Below are 12,442 nucleotides of genomic sequence, written 5' to 3'. Positions count from 1 at the left end.
ACAACTAATTCTCTATGGACACCAATTGGGTGTCTTACATGTCAATTCAATTCTGACAGAACTCACAGTAGTTAGCACAGAACTCACAGCTTAAGGGCTCAGTCCCACAAAACTGACCCCACTTCAAATGCCGGTTGCAAGTCACTGTACTTCTGACCAACTGGCTATAAATTGGTCTGACAATTTGCTAGAATGGCTCACAGAATTTGGGGAAACACTTTAATTGCATTTACAAGTTTATTACAAAGGATACAACTCAGGAATAGCCAGATGGAGGAGATACATAGGGCAAGGCATAGGTTGAGGGGCGGGGTGGGGGGGGGCAGGTGGGCGCTGTGTGGGCAGCTCCCATGCCCTCTCTGGGCAGGACCCTCCCAGAACCTTAATGTGCTTACCAAATTTCCTCATTCAGGAGTTTCTATAGAGTTCACTCTCTAGCCCCACTCCCCTCCCAGGATGTTGGGGATGGGGCTGAAAGTTCCAATACTCTCATTTGGTTTTTCAGGTGACCAGTCCCATCCTTAGGGTGGGTGTCCCCACCTTAAGTTACCTTATTACCATAAATGCAGATGTGATCTAAAGAGGCTCCTTATGAATAACAAAAGACACTCCTATCACTCAGGAAATTCCAAGGGTTTTAGGAGCTCTGTGCCAGCACAATAACCTGAGGACAAAGACCAAATATATTTATTGTATCACAATATTTACCATATATATATATATTTTAAATTGCTTCAGAAGAGAGAAAAGCATTGCACGCATAGGTCCCACCCTGGTTCTCCGCCAACTCCTAGGCACCTTCCCTGATGGCTGTGTCCTAGAAATGATTTTCAGCCTGTGTCAGTCACACAGAGGCCCTGTCCAGATGGTGCCCAGGCCTCCAAGCCTGGGTGGTCTGATGCCTGGAGGGCAGTCACAGGTCCCCGAGGTGGGGTGGGGGGTGGAGTGCCTGGGTCCCATAGGATGTCCTCATACAGGCTTAGAACTGGGCCCGAGGGCCGTCCTTGGGCCCCAGTCTGCTCCAGCAGGGCTCGGAGCAAGCCCACAGTGAGAGGGGGCTCTGTTCCAGGCTCAGGGAATGGGGTGGGAGGCTCCAACTCATCTGGGAGGTGTGTCCTTAGTAGAAGCAGGAGCTCAGCTGGAGCTAGGTCTGGTGGGCACAGGCGGCAAAGGAGAGGAAGGTAAGCATCAAGCCGACGATGCCGGGCAAATTCGGCCAACAGCAGCTTGAAGATCTCACTTCGAAGCAGGGGGCTGGAAGGGCCGAGGGCCAGGCCTGCCTCTAGAGCCCGCTCCCACTGCTCCTTCTGGACCAGCTGCCCCACAGCTTGGAGCACAGCTTTGGGCCGCCCACTGCCCAAGAGCAGCTCCAGCTCCAGTGCCTCGGACCTGGTCCCCTCGTCCCCTAGGACTGCCAGGGCTCGACGGTACAGGGGCAACCCTGGGCCCCCTGCGCCCCAGCCGGGCCCACCCTGCTGCTGCGCCAGCTCCACAAAGGGCGGCAGCCATTGCGGCTCCAGCCGGCAGAGGCACTGGCACAGAAGTTCAAAGGGGGGCAGTATCCCATTGGGGGGTTCCTTTCCAGCTGAACTGCCTCCTAGTACCTTCTTCCACACATCAGGGGGAGCATGGGACCTCAGCCGGCCATTCCCGTCTGGCTGGAGCTGCAGGGCCCTGAGGACGGCACCCCAGGCTGCTGTGGGAAGGGCCTGGAAAACGGTGTTGAGCTGGGCCAGCTGGTCTCCCACCAATTCGGTCCTCAGCAGGCGTGCCACTTCGTGCTCTGCCAGCTCAGTCCAGCCAGCCTCCTCCTCATCCCCAGCCACCACGTGGGCTTTGAGCTGATCTAAGGCCCGGTAATCTCGAAGCTCAGCCCTCAGTGTGGTCAACAGTGTAGACGGGGACACATGTCCCTGGAGAATGGAGGCCAGGGCCTGAGGTGCCCGGAATGTGCTGTTGTGTCTCAGTTCCTCTGGGGTGAGCTGGGCACCCCGCAGACTCCGTCGCTGGTAGTACTCGCAGGCCTCCTCAAACACCAGGTCTTCGGCTGAAGGCACCTCAAGACCCTGTGGGGCTTCCCAGCCTACTCGAAACAGACCCAAGGCTGAAAGCAAACGAAGACCCCCTCGGGTCTCCAGCCCTTCCTCATCCTCCATGCCAGGGGCTGGGGGTGCCAGTAAATGTACTCGGTCTGTACTTAGGACCTTTCTCTCCAGCAGCTGCCCGCTGCCCATATCCAGCAGTTCCAACGTGGAGCCCAGCACACAAGCCAGAGTGCCATGAAATGTTCCCAGCGCAGCAGAGCCTGCCAGGCCTACAGGTGCCTCCTGCACTGTGCCCACGGCCCGCATACCACCATGGGACTGCACCAGGCTCACAGCGCCCCTGAAGTCAAGCAATAACAGGCCCTGGGCAGTTGGGGCCCAGGTATGTACAGTCAAGGGCTTCACGGGGCACAGCAGCCCAGGAAGGCCTCGGAGCAGTGTCCGGAAGTCCCATGTGTCCCCTCGTCCGGGATTCAGGCTCTTACTGTGGGAGAGGCCAAGACATGGGGCAGCCACCATCACCTTGCCCTTGCTTGGGCTCCAGATTAGCAGAATGTGACTCACGCCAGGCCAGGTAGTGGCAGTGGGCACCAGGAAGAGGTCCTTGCGAGAGGCCAACAGCCCGAAAGGGGGGCAGTGGCGCAGCAGGATGTGTGTGGGGCCCAGGTTGGTGCCGGCCTCCCCGCTGGGCTCCAGGGTTCGGACGCACACGTAGTGGCTGAAAGCAGCAGGCGGCCCCAGCCAGCCCTCAGCACCATCCTGACGCTCCTCGCACCACACAAGCCGGCCTCGGTGCGCCGCCACGGCCACCACGCGGGCTCCACCGCCCGGACACAGCTCGGTGCTCCGCAGCAGCTGCCAGCCAGGCCCCACTCCCGCGCCCCACACCTCGGTTAGGCCACTCTCCCAGACCAGGAGCAGCGCCGGTCGCGCCGGCCACGGCAGGAAGAAGGCATCTAGCGGTGGGGGGTGGCCAGCCGGCCAGGCACGCTCCAGCTCCGCGCCGGGGCCCCGCACCGCGACCAGCAGCTGCGGGCTCGGCGCCCCCGGGGGTCGCAGGAGCAGCAGGTGGCGGCCGTCTGGGCTGCAGCGGACTCTTACGGCTCGGTCCCCGGCCAGCAACTCCCGGAGCCGGGCCGCGCCGCTAAAGTGGCTGAGGTCCGAAAGCAGGCGCAGAGTCCCCATACGCTTCATAGTTCGCCCGCGCAGGAGCAAGCCCGGGCCTGGCCGCCCCGTGGGGCGAGGCTCGGCGCTTGGTCCGGGTTCCCGAGGGGCAGACGGAGCCGGGCCAACACTTCCGGCCCCCGTGGGTGAAGTGAGCCGACGCCAGGCCCGAGAGTCGGCTCCGCCCCGCCCCGCCAGGCGAGCTCAGGGCTCCGCCCCGTTCACGCCCCGCCGGCGCGACCCCGCCCGCCAGGGGAGGAGCCACGGGAGCCTGGCCCGGGAGGAGCCTCCCGAGCACCCAAGGGTCTCAGCGCCTCCTTCCTTGCTAGCACCACCCACGCTCCTTGAGTCGGGTTGTAGGCCCAACGCCCCAAGTCCCAGGAAGCGCAGAGCCTTACTCAGGAATCTCTCAGGCTGAGCCGTGAACTGAAAGTGTCACACTCCCCAGGCTTTCCTTCCCTCCAAGCCTCTCTCTTCACCCCAACTCCTTCAATTCAGTTAGTCATGAAATTTTTATTGAGCACCTACTAAGTGCCCGGCTGAGTAGAGAGGCCTAAACAAAACAGAAAACTTCAACCTTATGAAATTGACTATCTAGTGGAAAAAATAACAGTTAATACTTCTGTGGCATTTACTGTGTAAACCCTCCTAACCCCCTCCCCCCCAGCAAACCTCTCACACAGATATGGAAAATGAAGCACAGAGAGATTAAGTGAATTGACCAAGATCATACAGCTATTCAGCGAGTAGAGGTAGAGGGGAGATTTCAATCACAAGTAATCTGAGTCCAGACTCCTTGCACCATACCACTTTACTATATCAACAATTCATCACCAAAACTAAGAATTTGCTAGGAAACAAAATTAAAACATAGTTTAGAGGCACTGAGTGTGTGTAATTTCTCTAGCAACACCTGCAAATTGATATGCAGAAGTCCTTCCTACCGGACTGCCTTCTCAAGGGTATTCTTTCTCCCTCCAAATCAAATTCCTCTTCATGAACCCTGCTTCTCCCTCCTTCCCTCAAAAACTTCAGTGAGAATTTGCATCCATTTCTGTTTCATCAGCCTCATTTTGTTCTCTTGCTCTCAGCATAGAAACACTTTCCAGGGGCGCCTGGGTGGCTCAGTCGTTGGGCGCCTGCCTTCGGCTGGGGTCGTGATCCCGGGGTCCTGGGATGGAGCCCCCCATAGAGCCCCCCATCGAGCCCCGCATCGGGCTCCCTGCTTGGCGGGAGGCCTGCTTCTCCCTCTCCCACTCCCCCTGCTTGTGTTCCCTCTCTCGCTGTGTCTCTCTCTGTCAAATAAATAAATAAAATCTTTAAAAAAAAAAAAAGAAAGAAACACTTTCCAGTCTGTCCAGTCTTAGAAGTCACTCTTTCATCCTTATCTCTCCACCACCTCTACCACTCTGGCTTCATCTCCTCTTCCCTTTAATCAAGTTTCTTGCAAAGATCCTCTAGCATTTGCTACCTCCACTTTCTCTCCTTCTGTTTATTCCTCAAACCACTACTTACCTGAGGTAGATCTTCCTGAGATCTTCAAGGATATTTTTATTTCCTTTTCTCTCTGAGAAGTTTGACAACCTCCTTTTTGAAAGTTCTTTCTGTGATTTCCATAGCATCTTTCTTCTGTCATTTTCCTCTTTTTTTAGATAGTATTTGGTTCATCAATAAATGTTGGTTTTTATTTATTTATTATTTAAAGATTTTATTTATTTATTCGACAGATATAGCGAGAGCAGGAACACAACCAGGGCGGGTGGGAGAGGGAGAAGCAGGCCTCCCGCCGAGCAGGGAGCCCGATGTGGGGCTCGATCCCAGGACCCTGGGATCATGACCTGAGCCAAAGGCAGATGCCCAACGACTGAGCCACCCAGGCACCCCAAATGTTGGTTTTTAAATTCTATTATGGGCCCTTTTCTCTTTCTTTCTTCCTTTTTAAAAAAAGATTTATTTATTTTATTTTTTATTTTTTTATTTATTTTTTAATTTTTTTTTTTTAAGATTTTCTTTATCTATTTGACAGAGAGAGAGAGACAGCAAGAGAGGGAACACAAGCAGGGGGAGTGGGAGAGGGAGAAGCAGGCCTCCCGCCGAGCAGGGAGCCCGATGTGGGGCTCGATCCCAGGACCCTGGGATCATGACCTGAGCCGAAGGCAGTCGCTTAACCAACTGAGCCACCCAGGCACCCCTTATTTATTTTAGAGAGAGAGAGTAGGAGCGGGAGGGGCAGAGGGAGAAGGAGAGAGAATCCCAAGCACACTCCATGATGATCTCAGAGGCTGATGTGGGGCTCGATGCGGGGCTCTATCCCATGACTGTGAGATCATGACCATGAGACCATGATCTGAGCCAAAACCAAGAGTTGGATGCTCAACTGACTACGCCATCTTTGCATCTTTTGACCAAGAGTCAAAGCCCTTGGAGGCTGCTCCTAGTGGCCAAGCCCAGGTCACATGAACTCATTTACCTTGGTTGCTCAGGGCCTAGTTTTCCACCAAGACTACCCAAAGGAAGAGGTCCCCAGAATAGGAGAGGAAGGGTTCAGGGCTGGCTAACCAAACCAATATGACATAGGCCTTTTATTATCCCAATTTTTCAGGTAGGAAACTAAGGTTTATTTATTTATTTAAGTTTATTTATTTTTAGTAATCTTTACACCCAATGTGGGGCTTGAACTCATGACCCAAGATTAAGAGTCACATGTTCTTCTGGCTGAGCCACCCAGGTACCCTGAAATTAAGGTTTAAAGAGCTCAAGTAATTGTCCAAAGTCATACAGCAAGTAGGTGGCAGTCAGGATTTATTCCCACAGTGTTCCAGAGGTCGTGCTTTTACCTATTCAGTGTATGGTCTTCTAAACTTAACTCATGTCTGAATCTGTATTTAATTAACCTCCTGGACATAATCATGGACAGTGTATTATGTTGTTTCACCCTTATACCCTCTCCTCTAAGACTTGACTCCATCTTCACCTTCCCCCAGGAAGCCTCCAGAGACTGACATGGTATTTTCCTTTCTCTGAATTTTCAGAGTATTTACAACTTGAGCCTTCCTAAGCCTGACCTTGATAACTCACTGTCTGATATTTAAAACAGTTAATTGTATATCTACCTATCTACCTACCTACCACTTTGTTATAACATAATCTCAGCATTGTATTAATAATTATTATTTTTACTACTCCCAGAATTGGGTATTCAGTAGGTGCTCAACAAACATTTGTTAAAAGGAACTCAGGTATGAGGGGTGCCTGTGTGGCTCATTTGGTTAAGCATCTGCCTTTGGCTCAGGTCATGATCTCAGGGTCCTGGGATGGAGCCCCAGGTCAGGCTCCCTGTTCAGCGGGGAGTCTGCTTCTCCCTCTCCCTCTGCCCCTCCTCCCCGCTTCTACACTCTCTCTCTCTCAAATAAATAAATAAATAAAAAGAATCTTTAAAAAAAAGGAAATCAGGTATGGAAAGGGGTTTGTTCAGCTGGACAGGAGATTTCTAACTGGTGTTCAGGAACTATTGAGGTTTACCTCAAGATACTGTCCTTTTCCCCCTTCTCACCCTTTCTAATATTCTATTAAGATACACTTTTTTTTTTTAACCACTAATCTCGTCTTACATTACTGTGTAAATAGACAAGAAAAAAGTAAAAATCTTCAAAAAAAGAACCTGAGCTTCTAGGTCTTTAAGATCACTTTCCTGATAGATTTGTGTTCAAATTCTTCACCTCTTACTAACTCTGGAGTATTAGGCAAGCTATCTAATCACACCTTTTTCTCACCTGTGAAGTATTCATTTCATAAAGTCATTATAAGGATTGAATGACTTGGGGTTCCTGGCTGGCTCAGTTGGTGGAGCATGTGACTCTTGATCTCTGGGTTGTAGGTTCAAGTCTCACGTTGGGTGTAGAGATTACCTTTTTTTTTTTTTTTTTAAAGATTTTATTTGTCAGAGAGAGCGCGCAAGAGCACGAGCAGGGGGGGCGACAGGCAGAGGGAGAAGCCGGCTCCCAGCTGAGCAAGGACCTCGGTGTGGGACTCGATCCCAGGACCCTGGGATCATGACCCGAGCCAAAGGCAGACACCTAACCGACTGAGCCACCCCGGTGCCCTGGGTGTAGAGATTACTTAAAAATAAAATTTTTAAAAAGGGTTGAATGACTTTATTCATTCATATACACATGCGGGTGTGTGGACCCTGCGCCCTCACACACACACACACACATGCCCAGCCTATCTTTTTTAATCTTCCATTTCGCATAGAGAAAACAAACTCAGGGAAGTTACCTGCCCCGTTAACACATAGGGCTTTACACATAGTAGGCACACAGTACATATTTGTTGAATGGATCTGTTTCCTATTTTTCATTTACAAAGTTGCAATAAACATCCGGGAACACACACTTTCTTTCTTTCTTTTTTTCTTTTTTAAGTAGGCTCACCACCCAGCGTGGAGCCCAAAGCGGGGCCTGAACTCAGGACACTGAGATCCAGACCTGAGCTGAAACCAAGAGTCCCAACTTAACTCACGGAGCCACCCAGGTGCCCCATGGAACATATACATTTTTATTCCTATTACTGGAATTGCCAAGTTCAGAGTCTGCTGTATTTAAAAAGTGTATATGTATAATTCGCCTGTATTTTAAAAAACAATTGCAACTTGCCTCTAGTAGACCCTCAATAGATAGTTCTTTTGCTAAAGTCTTTCTCGCGGTGCATTTCGGGAGTTGTAGTCCCTGTGATGCTTGCTGGGAACGGTGGTCTGAGCCGGCTTCAGGAAACGGGCGTGGACGTATCTATCACGCAGCGGGCTTTAGGACCCGGCGGGGCACCGTGGGACGGGGGAAGGGTCGGGGGAGGTCGGGAGCGCGTCCGTGAGCTCGGAGGAGCGGCGGCGTCGGTGGCATCGGGAGCGAGCGGGCCCGGGAGCGGCGCGAGTGGTGGAGGAGGAGCCCGGGGCTCGGTAAGCGGCACCCGCGCGGGCCGGTCCCCGAACCTGGCCAACCCCTGCAGCTCCAGCCGGACTAGGCCTTGGCCCCGAGGCGGCTCTAGGGGCGGGGCCTACGCTCGCCTGGGGGACGACGGTGGTGACGGGGGGAGAGGGAGGGAGGACAGCTGCTGAGGCGGGCTGAGTCTGCGTGCGGCTGGGAGGCAGGGCCCGGGCGGTGGAGCGGAGCGAGAAGCGTTTTGCTTTTGCAGAGGCTGGTCCGTCCGACCTTCCGGTGCCTTTCGCGGCCTTCCCACTCCCCGCTGGGCCCTCTTGGCGGCCGAGATGCTGACCTTTGACCCCAGCATGGGGCTGATCCCGACGCCTCAAGCAGCCTCCAGAGCCTCTCCCCCTCAGGTTGTCGCCGCCCCCGGGAGGCCTTCCGCCCAGTCCAGCCTGGCCCTGGGATGAGGGCTTTGGGCAGGACCTCTGAGAAGGGTTAGAGGTAGGCCCGTCTCTTGAAGTCTTCATTTGTCCTTGGAAGGGCCCTCAACCTACCCCTCTTTTCAGTCTCTGACCGATGGACTTCAGCCCACCCTATACACAGAATCAGTGAAGCTGCCGTGTTTTCTTGGGGTTACTTGGAGCGAGCCTGGAAACGAACCTGTTCCCAGACAGGTGTGAGGAGGAAATAGGAGAAAAAGCTGGTTCCCTGAGGAAGGAGAGCTAGCAGAGGCCGAGGAGTGCTGCCTCTGGAGACTGGGGAAGTAGGAACTTGGGCCAGACTCGAAAAATGTTTCTGGATCATCAGACCCTCCCCAGTTCTTTCTCTCCAGAAGTTTTGAGTTAGTGAGAACGGTTTCTTTGCTATTGTCAGCTCTCAGTGACTTTGTAAACCAGGGCAGCTATGGTTTGTGCCCCTGTCCTTAGCACAAGTTAATTGAAATTATTTTGGGTGTTTCTTTGGCTGGGTCTGTGTGCAGAGTACTTCCTATGTGAAAGCTTTTGGGATAGGAAATCAGTCTAGAGAAAGGTGGATCCTTCTTGTTAGGATTGTAAAGGGGGAATTTCCATTCTTTTCAACATTTGTATAATATAATTTAAAAAAAACCTTGAAAAAGCATTTATGAAAGTTGGAATCTCACATAGAGTTAAGTTCAAAAATCCACAAAATTTGGGGAAAAACAGCCAAATCACAAACTGGTCCAGGATATATGAGGGTGAACTGTTTACTTAACACACATTTATTGAGTATGTACTATGTAACTGGCACTGGGGTTAGAAATAGTATCTTTCCTCAGGGACATCAGAGAAATGTATTCATATGAAAATTGTAGGGGCGCCTGGGTGGCTCAGTCGGTTAAGCGTCTGCCTTCGGCTCAGGTCATGATCCCTGGGTTCTGGGATCGAGCCCCGCATCGGGCTCTCTGCTCGGCCGGGAGCCTACTTCTCCCTCTCCCACTCCCCCTGCTTGTGTTCCCTCTCTCGCTGTCTCTCTGTCAAATAAATAAATAAAATCTTTAAAAAAAAAAAAAGGAAAGAAAATTGTGCTGTGTGTTACATATCCATATAAAGGAATTTATACAGTGTGAAGGGAATACTGCCATGTGTGGGAGACTCGGATATTTTTGCAGGGAAGAGAGGTTGAGTTGGGTTTTGAAGGATGAGTAGGAGCTTGTACAAATAAGGCAAGGCATTCCAGTTGAGCAAAGCATGCACAAAGGGATGGTGAAAGTGTGAAGAGAAAAAATAACATGATGTTTAAGTGTCAAAAATTTGTCCCAAACAGGATGTGTGGTGGGGAAGTTGCCAGGAGATAAGACTGAAAAGAGAGTAGGGAGCCATTGGAGCTTTTTATGTTAGGTAGTGACAGAAGTGTGGATTAAAGTAATGAGAAATGAAGTAGTGAGACTAATTAGAGTTGTTGCAATTGACGAAGAGACTGAATGAAGTGTGGCAGTGGGAATGAAGAGGGGAATGAATTTTAGAGGTATTTCTGAGATAGATGCAACATGACTTAGTGACTAGGAAGAGAGAGAGTAGGCTAAGGTTTCTAATTTGAGAGATTGGGTGAATGGGAATTTCATTGACCAGGATATGGATTAGAAAAAGAGCAGATTTTTTTAAGGGCTGGGGTGACTATGGAAAGAGTATAAGGGAGATAGTCTGGTATGCTGAGATCCAGTTGCTTGTGAGGTGTGCACATGGAGATGTTAGTAGGCAGCTGGAAGTAAGGAGGCCTGGTGAGCTTAATATCTTGGCAATAGCTCTGAGTAAGTGAGGGCAAATATGAAAAAAATTCTGGGAAAAATGTTTATTTTGTTTGTTTATAAGGAAGAATGAGAATATGTACTTCTTCCATTTAACAATGAGCTTCTCAAGGCAGGGACCATAACTTTGTAATTTTGGAACCCCTTTTTGTCTTACACTATGGCTGTGCTATTATAAAGTATGATAAATGTTAGTTATTAAGCCAGTAGGAAATCCATTTACTTTGTAAGGTTGCAGTTACCTTTTGGGCTTTCTTTAAGAAGATTATGGGAGTCTGTCTTAGAATTTTCATTTTATACTTAGGTGGTATTCATGAGGCTTGTATGGTTCAACAGGAAAGGAAATGAAGAAGCTATGAGTGACGTGCTGCTTGAGGAAGTTCAGGGCTTGAACAGGAGATAGACAGTATTAATTTACAGGAGGCTCCTGCTCATTGAGAAGAGGATCTTAAAATGAATTCTCATTTTGGGAGATGTCAGAAAAATGTGATTTTCAATTACAGTTGCCTGAAATCCTGTCAATTTGGAGTTGGTTCCTCCTTATGAAGGTGCAAGTGCATTCCGTCTTGTATAAAATAATTTGAAAGGGAAGCTGAGGTAGTCATGTTTATTTAAGCCTCTTCAGCTGTATTATTAGTGCAAGTAGGCAGACTCTGTAGAGTCTCTTGGGACTGGCTTGAGTTCTCTTCTGTGAAGCTACTTCATCTCTAGTAGATGCAGACAATGGCTGATAACCTAGAGTAAGGATTGGGAAATTTCTGGTTTTGCCACTTACTGCTTAGTCTTGGGAAAGTCCCTGAATTATTTCCACTTTCAAGTATAGGCTAAACACCCACTCTGAGATGAGCCCTGTCCGAGGACATGCAAGATGAGGATGCTGCCCCATAGTGGCTCATGTACCTACTGAATCATACTGGTTCTGTCCTAGTAGTTAGAAAATAGGGATGGTGCTTGTCAGACAGTGTCCTGAGTTGACTGACTTTTCTTGGATAAAGTGGGAATGTTGATATTATGGATATTAGTTTGGAGTTTCCACAGAACTTTAACTGAATCTGGATTTTGAGTATTCTGTTAGTCAACACCTGATTTTTTGCACTAATGGGCTATTCTGATAGGGAGAGGGGCTACCAGAGAGAAAGATTTAGTGGCTCTTTTACTTTGGGCAAAGTGAAATCCTCATTGTAAAAATATGGTAATAGTACCTAATTTATCTGACTGTTGTAAGGATTAAATACAGTATATTTAAAGCACTGGAACAGTGCCAAGTAGGGGGTTGCCTGGGTGGCTCAATTGGTTGGGCGACTGCCTTCGGCTCAGGTCATGATCCTGGAGTCCCGGGATTGAGTCCCACGTCAGGCTCCCTGCTCAGTGGGGAGTCTGCTTCTCCCTCTGACCCTCCCCCCTCTCATGCTCTCTCTCTCATTCTCTCTCTCTCAAATAAATCTTAAAAAAAAAGAACAGTGCCAAGTATATAGTGAGTATTCAGTAGTGTTATTTATTATATATCACTTCGATTGGGAGTCTGTGCTTGGAGGAATGAGTGATGAATTCCATCTCCAGAACTTAAAAAAAGAAAAGAGATAGCATAAGGGGATGGTGGCCTATCCATAAAAGGAATTCAAAGAGGTGGCTTCATGAGTGCAGGCCTCATTCTGTTCTCATTTCAGAGACGGGGAGTACCTAGCTCTAAAAATCCATGAAAATGAAAGATGTTATATGCTTGTTTTAGAGCCAGTGTGTGGGGTGGAATTGGGGGAACCTGTGTCCCATGCTATGAGAGAGGCTGTGTCAAGGGATCATGTCAAACAGTAGGATGTGAATCCAGCGAGTAAACTAAATCCTCGGGCCTTCAGAAAGGAAGAGCCATGTTAGGAACTAGTTTGAGAAGTTAAGGGTTAGGGTTTGGAAGTAGAAATACCCTGCCTTCTCTTAAATGCTTATAGTGCTAGTATTTACCTCCAGGGAGTGTATATGCCTTGCAGAAGGGAGCAGGTAACTTCTGCCTGAGGATTAGACAGACAGACAGACAGACAGACAGACAGACA

At 49.9% G+C, this 12,442-nt stretch overlaps 2 protein-coding genes across 2 annotated transcripts in view; one reads left to right on the top strand and one right to left on the bottom strand.

Annotated features, from left to right (window-relative positions):
- Nucleotides 1-742: 742 nt before the first annotated feature.
- Nucleotides 743-3,327, bottom strand: HPS6 (HPS6 biogenesis of lysosomal organelles complex 2 subunit 3). Its single transcript, XM_021699924.1, has one exon. The coding sequence runs from the start codon at nt 3,237-3,239 to the stop codon at nt 831-833; it is 2,409 nt and encodes an 802-aa protein (XP_021555599.1). The 5' UTR covers nt 3,240-3,327; the 3' UTR covers nt 743-830.
- Nucleotides 3,328-8,069: 4,742 nt separating this feature from the next.
- Nucleotides 8,070-12,442, top strand: part of ARMH3 (armadillo like helical domain containing 3) — a 178,314-nt gene continuing 173,941 nt past the window's right edge. The window contains exon 1 of the mRNA XM_021700255.1: nt 8,070-8,163. The gene's annotated coding sequence lies outside the window, so the exon portion shown is untranslated. The remainder of the gene's footprint in view (nt 8,164-12,442) is intronic.

This window comes from Neomonachus schauinslandi, chromosome 6 (genome assembly GCF_002201575.2).
Source record: "Neomonachus schauinslandi chromosome 6, ASM220157v2, whole genome shotgun sequence".
Taxonomy (NCBI): Eukaryota; Metazoa; Chordata; class Mammalia; order Carnivora; family Phocidae; genus Neomonachus; species Neomonachus schauinslandi.
The sequence above is the reverse complement of the archived record's forward strand: the minus strand, read 5'-3'. Positions and strand labels throughout refer to the sequence as shown.

What these genes read in the sequence shown, in the direction of transcription:
- HPS6 (XM_021699924.1), bottom strand. Translation starts at nt 3,239, where the DNA reads ATGAAGCGTATGGGGACTCTGCGCCTGCTTTCGGACCTCAGCCACTTT.